The sequence below is a fragment of the Lutra lutra genome, chromosome 9, assembly GCF_902655055.1.
Source record: "Lutra lutra chromosome 9, mLutLut1.2, whole genome shotgun sequence".
Taxonomy (NCBI): Eukaryota; Metazoa; Chordata; class Mammalia; order Carnivora; family Mustelidae; genus Lutra; species Lutra lutra.
In genome coordinates, this window is record NC_062286.1 from 31,579,637 (window position 1) to 31,592,950 (window position 13,314).

Below are 13,314 nucleotides of genomic sequence, written 5' to 3' on the forward strand. Positions count from 1 at the left end.
GCTCTGCATTGGGCTCCATGCTCGGCCCAGAGTCTGCTTGAGACTCTCTCCCTCTGCTCGTGCGTGTGTGCTCTCTCTCCATGAGTATAATAAATCTTAAAAAAGAAGAAGAGTTTTAAACAATGAGCATGAAGTATGATAAAGCATGAAAAGGTTCTAGTCAAACCCCCTGGAATATGGGATGTAGAAGTGGACAAGGTAACACCACAGAACTCAATTTGCTCATCTGTAAAATGGGGTCATGGTATTAGTTGGAGCCATTTGAAATGGCCAGTGTTCAACCATTTTGACCTACAAAGTTGGTCATTTCGTAAAGCACCAGGTCAGTGGCTGTTGAGAACCAAACAAATGGACATCTCCTGTCAGCAAAGACCTCTTGACTAGTGACCTCCAGGGCTCCTTAAAGAGACTGGGGCTCTCTGGACAGTATGTCTTCTGATCACATAGAATAAGGAAAAAAGCTCAGGATCAGACCGCTGTCTTCCCAGCTGGAAGAAGCTGGGAAAAACCGTGTGTTCTTTCTGAACCCAGCTCTCTCTCATCATTAAATGAAGATAATGGTGCCCACATTGAGCCAGCTCTGAGACAGATAAGAGAGTGTCTGTGAAGTCCCTAGAAGAGTGTCTTGGCTCTTGTCACGGGTGCTTTGTAATTCCTGGCTGTCCCTCCCCGTAAGGGGAATCTCAAGGCCTCTAGGCCAAAGGTGAGAGAAACAACTGTGTGAATCAAAGATTCCTAGTTCCAAAAGCAACAAATTCTAGAAAACGTTTCTTCCTATTTTTCTTGCCACCCCTAGAACCATATTTTCTAGAATGAGAAGAAGACGTCAAGATCGTTTTTTCAACCCCTTTATGGCAGGGACTGATGCCCCACATCACACAGTGAGCTAGGAACAAACCTGGCCCCCAAATCAGGACTCCTGGTGCGTGGGCAGAACTCTTCCTAACAGAACAGTGCCTTCTTATTTGTTTGGAACTCTGCCCAGGGAATATAGAGAATCTTGGAGCATTTTTTATAAATATCCGTAAATAGTACTTCCCTGGGAAAGAGGGCTGTATTTATTAAGGTCATTTTTTAATACCATCAGCAGATAATGCCATATGACATTTCTCAGAATGGGACACCGAGATAGGATAAAAAAACTTTTAAAAAAGGAAAAGAGGAAAATAGTGTCAACACATACATATAAGTTTTGGGAGAAAGAGTATGGGGAATATGAGTAGGTAAAGAGAAGGGAAAAATGTTTCTCTCAAAATCTACTTTTTTGGGGGCGCCTGGGTGGCTCAGTGGGTTAAGCTGCTGCCTTCGGCTCAGGTCATTATCTCGGAGTCCTGGGATCAAGTCCCGCATCGGGCTCTCTGCTCAGTGGGGAGCCTGCTTCCTCCTCTCTCTCTGCCTGCCTCTCTGCCTGCTTGTGATCTCTCTCTGTCAAATAAATAAATAAAATCTTTAAAAAAAAATCTACTTTTTTGTATAAAACAAAATTTTAGAATAATTAAAATCCAAGCTGTTATTCAAACATCTTGAAGATCATATAACCATTTCTCTTCCTAGAATTCACTAGTTTTAAATATTGGAACGTGGCCTTTAGGTCGAGATTGCAATGACTTAACAGCTTTGAAAACCCTTTTTTCTAGGTCCTCTGGACCCCTCAGGTGCTGCCAAATGGCGTCCAGTTCTCGAGGGTCAGTCCAGATGGTGAGGAAGGCTACCCTGGGGAGTTGAAAGTCTGGGTGACGTACACGCTGGATGGTGGGGAGCTTATGATCAACTACCGAGCCCAGGCCAGTCGGACCACACCGGTCAATCTGACCAACCATTCTTATTTCAACCTGGCAGGCCAGGTAAGTGGACTCGCCTCTGCCTCTGCCCTCTTGCCATGTGCTTTGTGGCATGAGCCAGGGAGTGGCCAGAGACACCAACCCAGGACGGAATTACTCTTGCAATGGGGGGGGGTCAACCCTGGGGATGAGGAAAAATGGCTGGTAAAGCCGCTGACTCACAGTAGGTGCTCAACAAATGGAAGTTATAGAGAAAGGTAGAATGAATACATTGTATTACACAGAGAATTATCCCTTTCCCATGTGTCCAGACAAGGAACTAGCTATTTCAAGAACTCCCTCTCATCTCTCTGTAACACGAGCTTCCATTTGCTTCCTCATTCCACTCCTACCCCTCGAAATTTCCAGTTAAGGCACTTTTCCATCCTTGGAACTTTAAAAATGGGCTTGGCTCAGCCCCTTCAGACATGCTGCCAACATTTGTGTTCTCCAGCGTGCAGCCCACCCGAAGAGTACTGGAGAGACACTCACCATCCCTCAGGTAATCCCCTCTACGCTACCTGATTCTCTCCTAATGGTACTACTTGAGCTCATCCAGGAGGCTGTTACATGAGGCAGAGCAGAAAGTGTCGCTAAGCTCTGCGGACTCTATTACTTCCTCTTCATCTGAAAAGCCATCATTGTCTACCATACTTGAATCACTTTGGCATGATTTTCTACCACAAGATGATGTTCACAGCCAACTAGTAATATCTTGCATTTTTACACTCTTTTAGGAGTCTGCTGACGATGTGCTGCTTTTTTTTTCTAGGATCTTTCCAAATAGCACGAATTAATTGGTTCTTATGTAATTTCCAAAGTTCTCCCCTTAAAAATAAGAAAGAGGATTCTAAACTTGTCTATCTCTTATCCTCAGAAACTTCCACCATCCTCCTTAAGATCTTAAACTCAGGGGTGCCTGGGTGGCTCAGTCGTTAAGCGTCTGCCTTCAGCTCAGGTCATGATCCCAGAGTCCTGGGATCGAGTCCCGCATCGGGCTCCCTGCTTCTCCTTCTCTGTCGGCCAGTCCCCCTGGTTGTGCACACACGTGCGCTCTCTCTCTCTCTCTCTCTCAAATAAATAAATGAAAACCTTAAAAAAAACAAAAACAGACAAACCAAAAACCGAAACCCAAACAAACATGCCCAGCCCTAAGAGGCTCTGCAAAATGTGCATAAAGACCCTACTTTTTATAATAAGTTTGGAAAGAAACTTGACAGAAATAGAACAAAATATTAGTGGTTTTTTTAATAGGTGGTAGATTGTGGTGAGTTTTCACTGTTTTCCACATTTTTATATACTTAGGACATCCTATTTTATACTCTAAAGAAATAGATTCAGAGATGGAAATTATGCATTGAATATGTAAGTATCTGCCGATGTGTTCCAGTCAAGGAGACAGAAAAGGGGTGCGGGTTCACTGAGGCTCTGTCCATTAACCAGGCAGGAGGACCCTCCCAGATCACAGACCACCCTCCACAGTGTTAACCCCCTTCTGTATACTGTCTTAATGAGTGCAGCTGGAATCCACAGCCACTAGCTTCAGGGTTGAGGATGGGAGGGGGCCAGAGAGTGGGTGGCCACTCACTGGGCCTGGGGCCCAGGGGCCTTTGCAGCTTCGGAACATCTCTTACCCTACCCAGGAAAGCATTATTATGTGTCTTCAACCCTCCCCAGGGAAATAACCCAAAACGTGATTATTTAAAGTGGTCAGCTCATCTTGTGCATCCTCTTGTTGCTTGTTTATTTGCTTCTTAATTTAATAAGCAGTGTGTTTGCGTTACCTGGGGCCAAATTCTGACTCATCACTTCTAAGTTTGAGTGTTGGTGGCCTGGGGGAGGACAGAACTGTGTTTTTCTTTTTTCTTTTTTTAAAGATTTTTTTATTCAGTTATTTGACAGAGATCACAGGTAGGCAGAGAGGCAGGCAGAGAGAGAGGAGGAAGCAGGCCCCCGCCGAGCAGAGAGCCCAATGTGGGGCTGGATCCCAGGACCCCGGGATCATGACCTGAGCTGAAGGCAGAGGCTTTAACCCACTGAGCCACCCAGGTGTCCCAGAGAACTGTGTTTTTCAAAGAATGGAAAAGGTATATAGGTTGTAGGTTGTTTGGGCTTTGTTGTTGTTTGTTCTTTCTTTATCTAACCCCAAACTGGGCCATCATGTAAGAAATAGGGAAGCAGCCTGGGAGAATTTGAGATGAAAGGCAATAGTGGGGTTCCAGCGTGACTGGAGAGATACGTCAGCAAGGACCTGGGTTCTTCCATCTTTCCATTCTGCCTCTTCAGTGTTTTGGGTCTTGTCTTCAGGCTCATCATCTCCTGGTCACAACATAGTTGGAGCAGCTCCGGGAATCACATCTTCATACAGTCACACCCCAAGGCAAAAAAGGACCTATTCCCTTTGTTCATATCTCTAATATTCCATTTTTAAGAGTAAACAACACTTTCCCTGAAGCTCCCCAGTTGACTTTGCCTCCCATTTTATGAACCCAGAAGTGTGTACCAGTAAGGGAACTGGACCACCATGATGGGTTTAAGCCAGTCAAAATTCACCTGGTGGGATTAGGGAAGGCATCCTTTCCCTGAGCATACAGCCTAGCACAGGACAAATCTACAAGTCAGCGCTCTGCCACGGGAAAAGGAGGGTGCCTGTAAGGGTGTTACTGTGGCTTTGGGGCAGTACGCGAGTGTCAGTGCTCTCCTGCTAGAGGTGAGCAGAGCTGAATGAAGGCGGTCGTGGTGCAAGGCATGAAGAGGTCTGTAAAGCCCCGGGCAGGGCACAAAGAGCTCTATAAATGATTAATGCTCTGAAGTAGTAGCCACTGACCAAAGCTAACCAAAACCAACAGTGAACCTAGAGATGACTTCAAGAGCTATTGGTGGGTCAGCCTTCCTTGCCAGGTTTCCGTTGATCTAGAAAGGAAATGAATCCAGCTGGAATATTCCACCAGAGTGGATCATTGCATTATTCCAGGTCGGAAGAATGATAAAATGAAGCCTGCTTCCCTTTCATAAAGGAACATAGGTGCCGCTTGGTGACCCAAAGCCCATTAAGGGAGTGGCTCTCTCATAAATGTTCCTTTCTTTCTCCCCCCACCAGGCTTCTTCCTAACTTCTCATCCATTTATTTGGTGCGTGATTGAATCATTTTCTTCCTGCCCTAGCGCTACAAAACAAACAGAAAAGGGAAATTCCTAAGAAGCTTTATTCATAATAATAAAAAACTGGAAACAAGCAGAAGTCCACTAAATATTCCTACAATGGACTGAGCATTGAGCAGACAGAACCAAGAAAAGAGTCCCCAGTTCTCTTCCCTCATCTCTGCTCCCCTCAGGCCCAGAGGCCCCTTCAGTGCTGGCAGGAGCCCCGAGGCACAAGGGGACGGAAATAGGGGGACCCCGCCAGAAGGGACCCCCTCTAGTCTAGGGCTGCTCTTGGTGGGGGGGCAGACCCCTCCCATTTTGGACCTGCTTTCTCAGGTCAGAACACAAACCAAACGACTGACTAAGGTAGAGACTGTGGGTGCAGAAGAGAGGCCTCTGCCCTGACCTTGGCTCTTGTCCACTCCCACCTTGCCCAGGTGTACCCACCAGGGGACACAAGACCAGGGCAGTTCTTGAGAAACCGAGCCTTCTCAGAGTGTAATTAAAGCAATTTCTGGCCTGTTAATTTATTTTTCTTTTAAAGATATTTATGTATTTATGTATTTATTTGACAGAGAGCGAGAGAGAGAGATCACAAGTAGACAGAGAAGCAGGCAGAGAGAGAGGGAAAGCAGGCTCCCCGCTGAGCAGAGAGCCCGATTCGGGCCTCGATCCCAGGACTCTGGGATCATGACCTGAGCCGAAGGCAGAGGCTTAACCCACTGAGCCACCCAGGTGCCCTTCTGGCCTGTTTAGACATAGATTGTCATGGTCTCTAAAATCCTGGCGTTTCTCCTCAGGACGACTCCATTTGATTGTGTGGGCCTAAGTCTTTCTGACTAGAGGGTCTGTTTCCATTAAGGAGGGCTCAGCCTCCCCTGCTGGCTTCTCAAGAACCCAGCCCAGCTTTCCGTTTAGGTTAGCTCAGAGTTTCTCAGCCAGAGCACACTGACATGTTGGGTCAGACAATCTCTTGGTTGCAGGACTGTGCGTTACTAGGGCGTTGGGCAGAATTCCTGGCCTCTTCCCACTAGGTGCCAGTAGCATTACCAGCCCCAGTCATGACAATCAAAAATGTCTCCAAGAACACCGTCCAGTTTTGCCCTATGACAAAATCATCCCCCGTGGAGAAGCACTAGGCTCACTTATTTTTGAACATTCGCCAAGCAGAAGTCCTCTCCCGGCTCCCCGTCCATGTCTTCTGCTGTGAAGCTGGAAAATAGACTATTAAACTATAATCCTTTTTATCAGAAACCTGTGCGTGTCTTTTGCAATTTGCAAGCAGCTCAACACAGCTCTACTAAACTGTTCTTCGCAAGAACCCTGGAAAAGGTGGAAAAAGAGCATCGTTGGCCCAGTTTTACCCTGAAAGACTAGAGATTCTAGGTTAAGGGACTTCCCTAGGGCCACTTGTTGAGAGCTGAAGCTAGATCCTGGGCCTTCTGGCTACTGACCCGTCTTTTTTTTTTTTTTTTTTTTTTTAAGATTTTATTTATTTATTTGACAGACAGAGATCACAAGTAGGCAGAGAGGCAGGCGGGCGGGGTGGGGGGGGAGCAGGCTCCCCGCTGAGCAGAGAGCCCGATTCGGGACTCGATCCCAGGACCCTGGGATCATGACCTGAGCCAAAGGCAGAGGCTTTAACCCACTGAGCCACCCAGGTGCCCCTACTGACCCGTCTTTGACTCCCCGGGGAAGGCAGGCTGCATCTTTATTTTTTATTTATTTATTTTTTAAGATTTTATTTATTTATTTGACAGAGAGAGAGCACAAGCAGGGGGAGGCAGAGGGAGAGGGAGAAGCAGGCTCCCCGCTGAGCAGGGAGCCCGATGCAGGACTCAGTCCCAGGACCCTGAGTTCATGCCCTGACCCAAAGGCAGACACTTAACAGTCTGAGCCACCCAGGCACCCAGGCTGCATCTTTAATGGGAGAGATGGGTGATCCCTCAAAAGCAGGAAGCCCAGTTCTGACTCCCAGGCTTCTGTCATGTGGTACAAAGTAGGTCCTCTGGGTGGGAGCCAGGCCAGAGAAGGGGGACAAATACCCCACCTCCTGGAGGCGAAGCGTTGGCCATCCAGCACTTGGGTGTTCCAGGTCAACAACTCTGGTTCTTCTGTTTGCATGTGGGGAGAGTGGGAGCAACCCCTCTGCTAATAAGTCAAAGTTGAAAAGTCTTTCAAACCACCAATGTCTCTCTGACTCTGCACACTCGTAATTCCACGTAGGAAAGAAGATGCGTGCTGGGGTCACTCCTGAAAACGTCTTCCAAATGCATCAGTTGCTATGTTGAGGACCTATCTACCTCCACTTAAAGGAACGTAGTAATCATTGCCATAAGTCAAATGGGAATTCTAAAGTATTTGTCAGTGCCTGAAAACATTTCTGCAAGGAAGTTAAAAAGCAAAAATACCGGGGGCACTTGGGTGGCTCAGGCGGTTAAGTGACCGACTCTGGATTTCCGCTCAGGTCGTGATCTCAGGGTTGTGGGATCAAGCCCTGCGTGGGGTGCCTCACTGAGCACTGAGCGTGGAACCTGCTTGGGCTTCTCTCTCCCTCTTCCTCTGCCCTTCCCCCCTCCTCACTCCTCCTTCCCCCTGGCTCATATGCTCTTTCTCTCTCAAATAAATAAATAAATCTTTTTTAAAAAGAGCAAAAAGACAAAAGAAGACTAAACATTAGATCTCTTCTTTCTCTACCTCCTTCCCAGGGCTCTCCAAACATATATGACCATGAAATCACTATAGAAGCTGATGCCTTTTTGCCCGTGGATGAAACCCTGATTCCTACAGGTTGGTGAACTCCAGCTTTTTTTATGGGAATGCAGAGCTGCCCTGTGATTGGGAGAGAACTGAAACCTCATTTCCCTCAATTTATTTTCTCTGTTGGCCTGCCAGATTGCCTATAATTACCATGATGAATCGTTTATGTTGGTTAAGGTTGAGTGACCATATAATTAAACACCCAAGCCAGGACACTTTTGAGAGGGAAAAGGGATGCTGTTAATAATTAAGCTGGGGCAACAGGGCAGTTCTAAGCAAACTGGGTCAGACGGCCATCCTAGCAAGAGTTTCTGTTAAAATGTAAATCAGCTACTTCTTAGCACCTCAGCAGAGCTTAATTTACCTGAGCATTACCTCACCAATGCAGAACTCCGACAGAACACAACGTGGTTTTTTATGGAGAAGGAAAGGTCGTACCCTGGGCAAGATCAAAGCATCTGTCACCTCTGAGACAGAGTTGGGGGGATGGGGTAGCATGGGGAGTCCAGAGTATCAAAAGGAAAGGTGAGGTGTCACCAAACTCAAACCTTACAGGTGTGTGTGTGTGTATGGTACACCTGCTAGCTTAACTGGATTGAGATCATCTTGGTTATTATTATTTGTGATCAAAACTATCTTAGTTCAAATAAGCAAATCTATAGACCCATAGAGATAGAAAGTAGATTAGGAGGTTGTCAGGGGCTGAGGACAAAGGCGAATGGAGATTGACAATTGGTACAAGATTTTGGGGGGGGTGTGATGAAAAGATTCTGGAATTAGATAGTGGTGATGGTAATATCCTGTAAATACACTGAACACCTGTAAATACACTAAACACTACTGAACTGTGCATTTTAAAAAGGTGAATTTTGTGGTATGTAGATTATATCTCAATTAGAAAGAAAGAAAGATAGGAAGGAAGTAGAGAGAGAGAGAGACGGAGAGAGGGAGGGAGGGAGGGAGGAGGGGAGGAAGGAACATACAAACATGGCTCCTACCTTGTCTCCAGGATTAAGTGGTGTAGATTTGTATTAGATCACAAGTGCGCCGCCATCTGCCTCCAAGGATGGATGACCACAAGATGGTGGGTGGGGGCGCCGTTACTTGTGGCAGCTTGTAGAAATTCACTTGAGGTGATTAACCCAAAGCAGTAGTTAAATATTCTTTTTTTTTTTTAAAGATTTTATTTATTTATTTGACAGAGAGAGAGATCACAAGCAGTCAGGGAGGCAGGCAGAGAGAGGAGGAAGCAGGCTCTCCACAGAGCAGAGAGCCCGATGCGAGGCTCGATCCCAGGACACTGGGATCATGACCTGAGCCAAAGGCAGAGCCTTAACCCACTGAGCCACCCAGGCACCCCAGTAGTTAAATATTCTTATTAGGATTTCATTAAAATAAGGGCTGAGGTAAGTGTAGAAGGCTTAGTCAAAGAAAACCAAAGTAAACAAAAGTAGAGGATGAAGGGAGAGAAGAGCAGAAATCCAGAACCACGCAGACATTTTTGCATCAGTTCTTCTTCCCCTGGGAAGAAGGGCTGCCGCCCGCTGCCCCTTGGCTCGCCAAGATCTCCTGCCTTTTCCGACAGAAACCTAGAGGTGTTATGTCAGAGCCCTTTTGTCAGGGCACTAATATCCTGTGGTCCACTCTCTAGATATCCATTCCGTGCTCCAGCATTCCATCAGCCAGTCTTCTGGTAGCTACTTGTGGAAGGTCAGGAAGCCCTTTCCCCTTGTTCCCACTCCCTGGAAGGGTGCTACTAATTTACTTGTCTCCTCTGTTGATGAAGAGCTTAGAATGACAGAATGAGCACTTTGAAGCCAAGGCCACCATCAGAATGAAATAATCAAGTTTTACATCACCACTAATAAGATGTCTTGTATCCTCCTTATATGATGTACTAGAAAAGCACATCATCTGTGTCATATTCTGTCAGAAATGCCTAACCTCATTCCATTCAGAAGAAGGCATTGTGTGAACCCAGCTGAGGGACAGTCTACAAAATAATTAACCAGTACTCTTCAGGAGTGTCAAGGTCATGAAAGACAAAGCAAGACTCAAGAATGGTCACAGAAGAGACTGAGATAAGGACAACTAATTGCTGTGGGAGATCCTGGATTGGATCCTGAGCCAGAAAGGGGGCGTTAGTGGGAATGCTGGTGAAATTCTACTAACGCATGAAGTTAATAGTATTGAACCAATGTTAATTTCTTTGTTGTGATCATTTTACCATGGTTATCTATGATGTTAACATTGGGTAAAGGACAGGTATACAGAGATGTGCTTTTTTTTTTTTAAGGTTTTATTTATTCATTTGACAGAGATCACAAGTAGGCAGAGAGGCAGGCAGAGAGAGAGAGGGGTAAGCAAGCTCCCCACTGAGCAGAGAGCCCGACATGGGGCTCGATCCCAGGACCCTGAGATTATGACCTGAGCTGAAGGCAGAGGCTTAACTGACTGAGCCACCCAGGTGCCCTCCCCCCCCTTTTTAAGATTTTATTTTTAAGAAATCTCTATCCTCACCATGGGGCTCAGACTCACAACCCTGAGGTCAAGAGTCGCACACTCTACTGACTGAGCCAGACAGGCACCCCCAGCGATGTGCTATTTTTATAACCTCTCTGAAGTCTAAAATTGTTTCAAACTAAAAACATTTTTTTAGGGGTGCCTGGGTGGCTTAGTGGGTTAAGCCTCTGCCTTTGGCTCAGGTCAAGATCTCAGGGTCCTATGATCAAGGCCCTCATGGGGCTCTGCTAAGCAGGGAGCCTGCTTCTCCTGCTCTCTTTCTGCCTGCCTCTCTGCCCACTTGTGATCTCAGTCTGTCAAATAAAGAAATAAAACCTTTTAAAAAAACATTTTTTTAAAAAGCCTAGATCTCCAAGTAGGATATTGTTTTAATTTTCCTGGACACCTGCCTTACTTTATAGGCAAGGGCTTTTTAATTTTGGCCTTTTTAAAATAATGGGGTTGCGTTTATGGCCACTAATTCAAAATTTTTATGAGGAAAATGGTAAGAATATGAGCATACGAAGCAGCAACTTCCAGGAACAGCAGGAGGTAGAAACCCACAACTGTAGGGACTACAGAGCTAATTAGAATAATAATGAGAAATCAAGATAAACGGATTAAGAATTTTTGCATCGCAGTTTTCCTCCTCCAAGGCTGGGTTTAAAGGCTTTTTTTTTTACATTTATCTTGGTAACATGTGTCATCTTCTGATATTTATGTGACTCAACGTGAGGATGAGTAAGCTTGCCCATCCTGTCCTAGATGCTGCAGGATTGCATTGGAACTCTGTCTTGCGAACTCCAAGGGGGAAATGGTGGTGGCTCCTGTTTTGCGACTGATAAGGGAGAAAATGAATTCAGTAGCTTCTAGGTGGAGGTGATGGAATTAGTGTATATTTATTTGTGTATACTTATAAAATCTTATGCTGTCCTGTTGCATTTTGATCAGACGAAAAATCACAAAAATGCATAATTCATGCCATGTAAAGATTATTTGTCACGATGGTGAGAGAAAATTGTGGCAAAGCACGGTAGAGCTTAACATGTAATCTAATGGAATGTTGAAAACTCGTTTAGCACAGGTGTGCACTGTGAATGGTTTTAGGATCAAATTCTGTACTTTGTTCTAATTTTGAACACCTGTGAAGCTGAGTAGGGCTGTAAGGGCTCTGGACCCTGGGTGGCAAGAGCTCTGGTTTTGGTCTGGGATCTGCTGTTAACTTGCTAGGCAGCCTTCAGTGTATGTGTAACGCTTTAACATTTAACTTCCCTACACCCTCATTTCCTTTTCTGCAAACGGGAGGGATGTTGAACTCAATCTGATTTTATGGATCAGTAAATTTTCTTTAAAAAATAATTTGAGAGACTTACATAGGTTTGCCCAACTTTTTTTCATTTTGCCAAGTTAGAAATCCATCATAAATATAGGGCTGTTAAAACTAATGGGAAGTATGTATACTATATTTCAATTAAAAAAATAATTTAAACTAACCTGGGTAAAAATGAGGAACAGAAATAAATAGATGAGTGGTGTCTGGCTGGTTCAGTCAGTAGAGCATGTGACTCTCAATCTTGAGATCATGAGTTCAAATCCCATGTTGGGGGTGGAGCCTAGTGAAAAAAAAAAAGGAAGAAATAGACTACATTTATTATTTTTTTAAGATTTTATTTATTTATTTGACAGACAGAGATCACAAGCAGGCAGAGAGGCAGGCAGAGAGAGAGGGGAGGAAGCAGGCTCCCCGATGAGCAGAGAGCCTGATGCAGAGCCCGATGCGGGGCTCGATCCCAGGACCCTGAGATCATGACCCGAGCCGAAGGCAGCGGCTTAACCACTGAGCCACCCAGGCGCCCCTACATTTATTTTTTTAAAACCCAAGCTGCCATTTATAACCACCACCTTCTCATAAGAGAAAATATTTTAACACCACAAAAGTGGGGAAATTTTAATCTCAGAATAAAGAATGCCCCCTTCAATTGAATTCATCTTGCTTTTTAAAGAAATGTGATAGATTGTCCAAATATTTGTTTTCTGTAGACCAGTAAAAATGTTACTGCCGACTTATGATTGTGAACCAGTCTGAAAGATCACTCGTAGCTCTTATATTCTGTGATCCCATGAGGCTCTTAATATAACATCTTACTGCTATTTTTCTGCCGTCTTCCAAATCCATTAGCACTTTGTCATGAAAGTAATAAGTTGCAACAACTTCAGAGCACATGCGAAAATCCGTAAGTCTCTTTACCTATCCGTACATTATTAGCTCAGTCCTATAGATGTCTGTTTGCCCAGTGACACTTAACTGAAATTATAGGGTTGTTTCCTCTTCCCCTTTGTCAGAAGTGCATGAGAAACAAGTGAATTGTATATTAAGTTTGGAACTGCCTCCAAAAATGGGCAGTCACTTCCAGTCTGCCCTGCCCCGATGGAAGAATTCACATGTCTGAGCCTCTTTCAGCCAAGAGCAAATCTCTGGGAGCCAGGATTTCATCAGATTCTTAACACTGACCCAAAGCCCATGAGCATGAGGCTTAATTCTGAGACCAGTCCAAAGTCGTTTGGTCCTTTGGAAATGCCTCCCCTCTGCTGCTGGGCTCGTCAGGAGTTGACAGTCTAGTGGAGGAATCAGCCAGAATATTACCCATCAACCTGGAAAATGTCAGGAGAAATAGAACTCAGAGACTTGACTTGGTTCAGAGGAAAAGTGCTGCTTGGGGGCTCCCAGATGGAGGAGATGAGAGTTAAGTAAAACCTGAAAGGGCAGGTGGAGATTTGCTAGGCAAGGAGGAGAAAAGGTGCTAGGCCGGCCTGGAGTTCAAGGCTGATCTACCCAGGGCAGACTCACGGTGTTCTCGAGTCCAGTCTTAAACTTCCGGACATTCAGCCAGAAGTGGACTCAACCACAAGGCCACTTCCTTGAGATGTGGTACAAGAAACCTGTTAGACCAGCCACACTCCTTTAAGAGTTCTGGGGATTGATACGCAGTATCTAGAGATTGTGGTTGTGCTGAATTGAAAAAAAGGAAGATACTGCTTATTTGTGAGGTGAAGTGAAGGCTTATGATAATAACAGCTAATATTTCAGA

General features: G+C 45.2%; 1 protein-coding gene across 2 annotated transcripts in view; it reads left to right on the forward strand.

Annotated features, from left to right (window-relative positions):
• Positions 1-13,314, forward strand: part of GALM (galactose mutarotase) — a 53,050-nt gene that overhangs the window by 14,034 nt on the left and 25,702 nt on the right. For both annotated transcript variants that reach the window (XM_047744705.1, XM_047744704.1), the window contains exons 3-4: positions 1,638-1,844; positions 7,672-7,753. In XM_047744705.1, the coding sequence (XP_047600661.1) occupies positions 1,638-1,844; positions 7,672-7,753 (289 nt within the window). The remainder of the gene's footprint in view (positions 1-1,637; positions 1,845-7,671; positions 7,754-13,314) is intronic.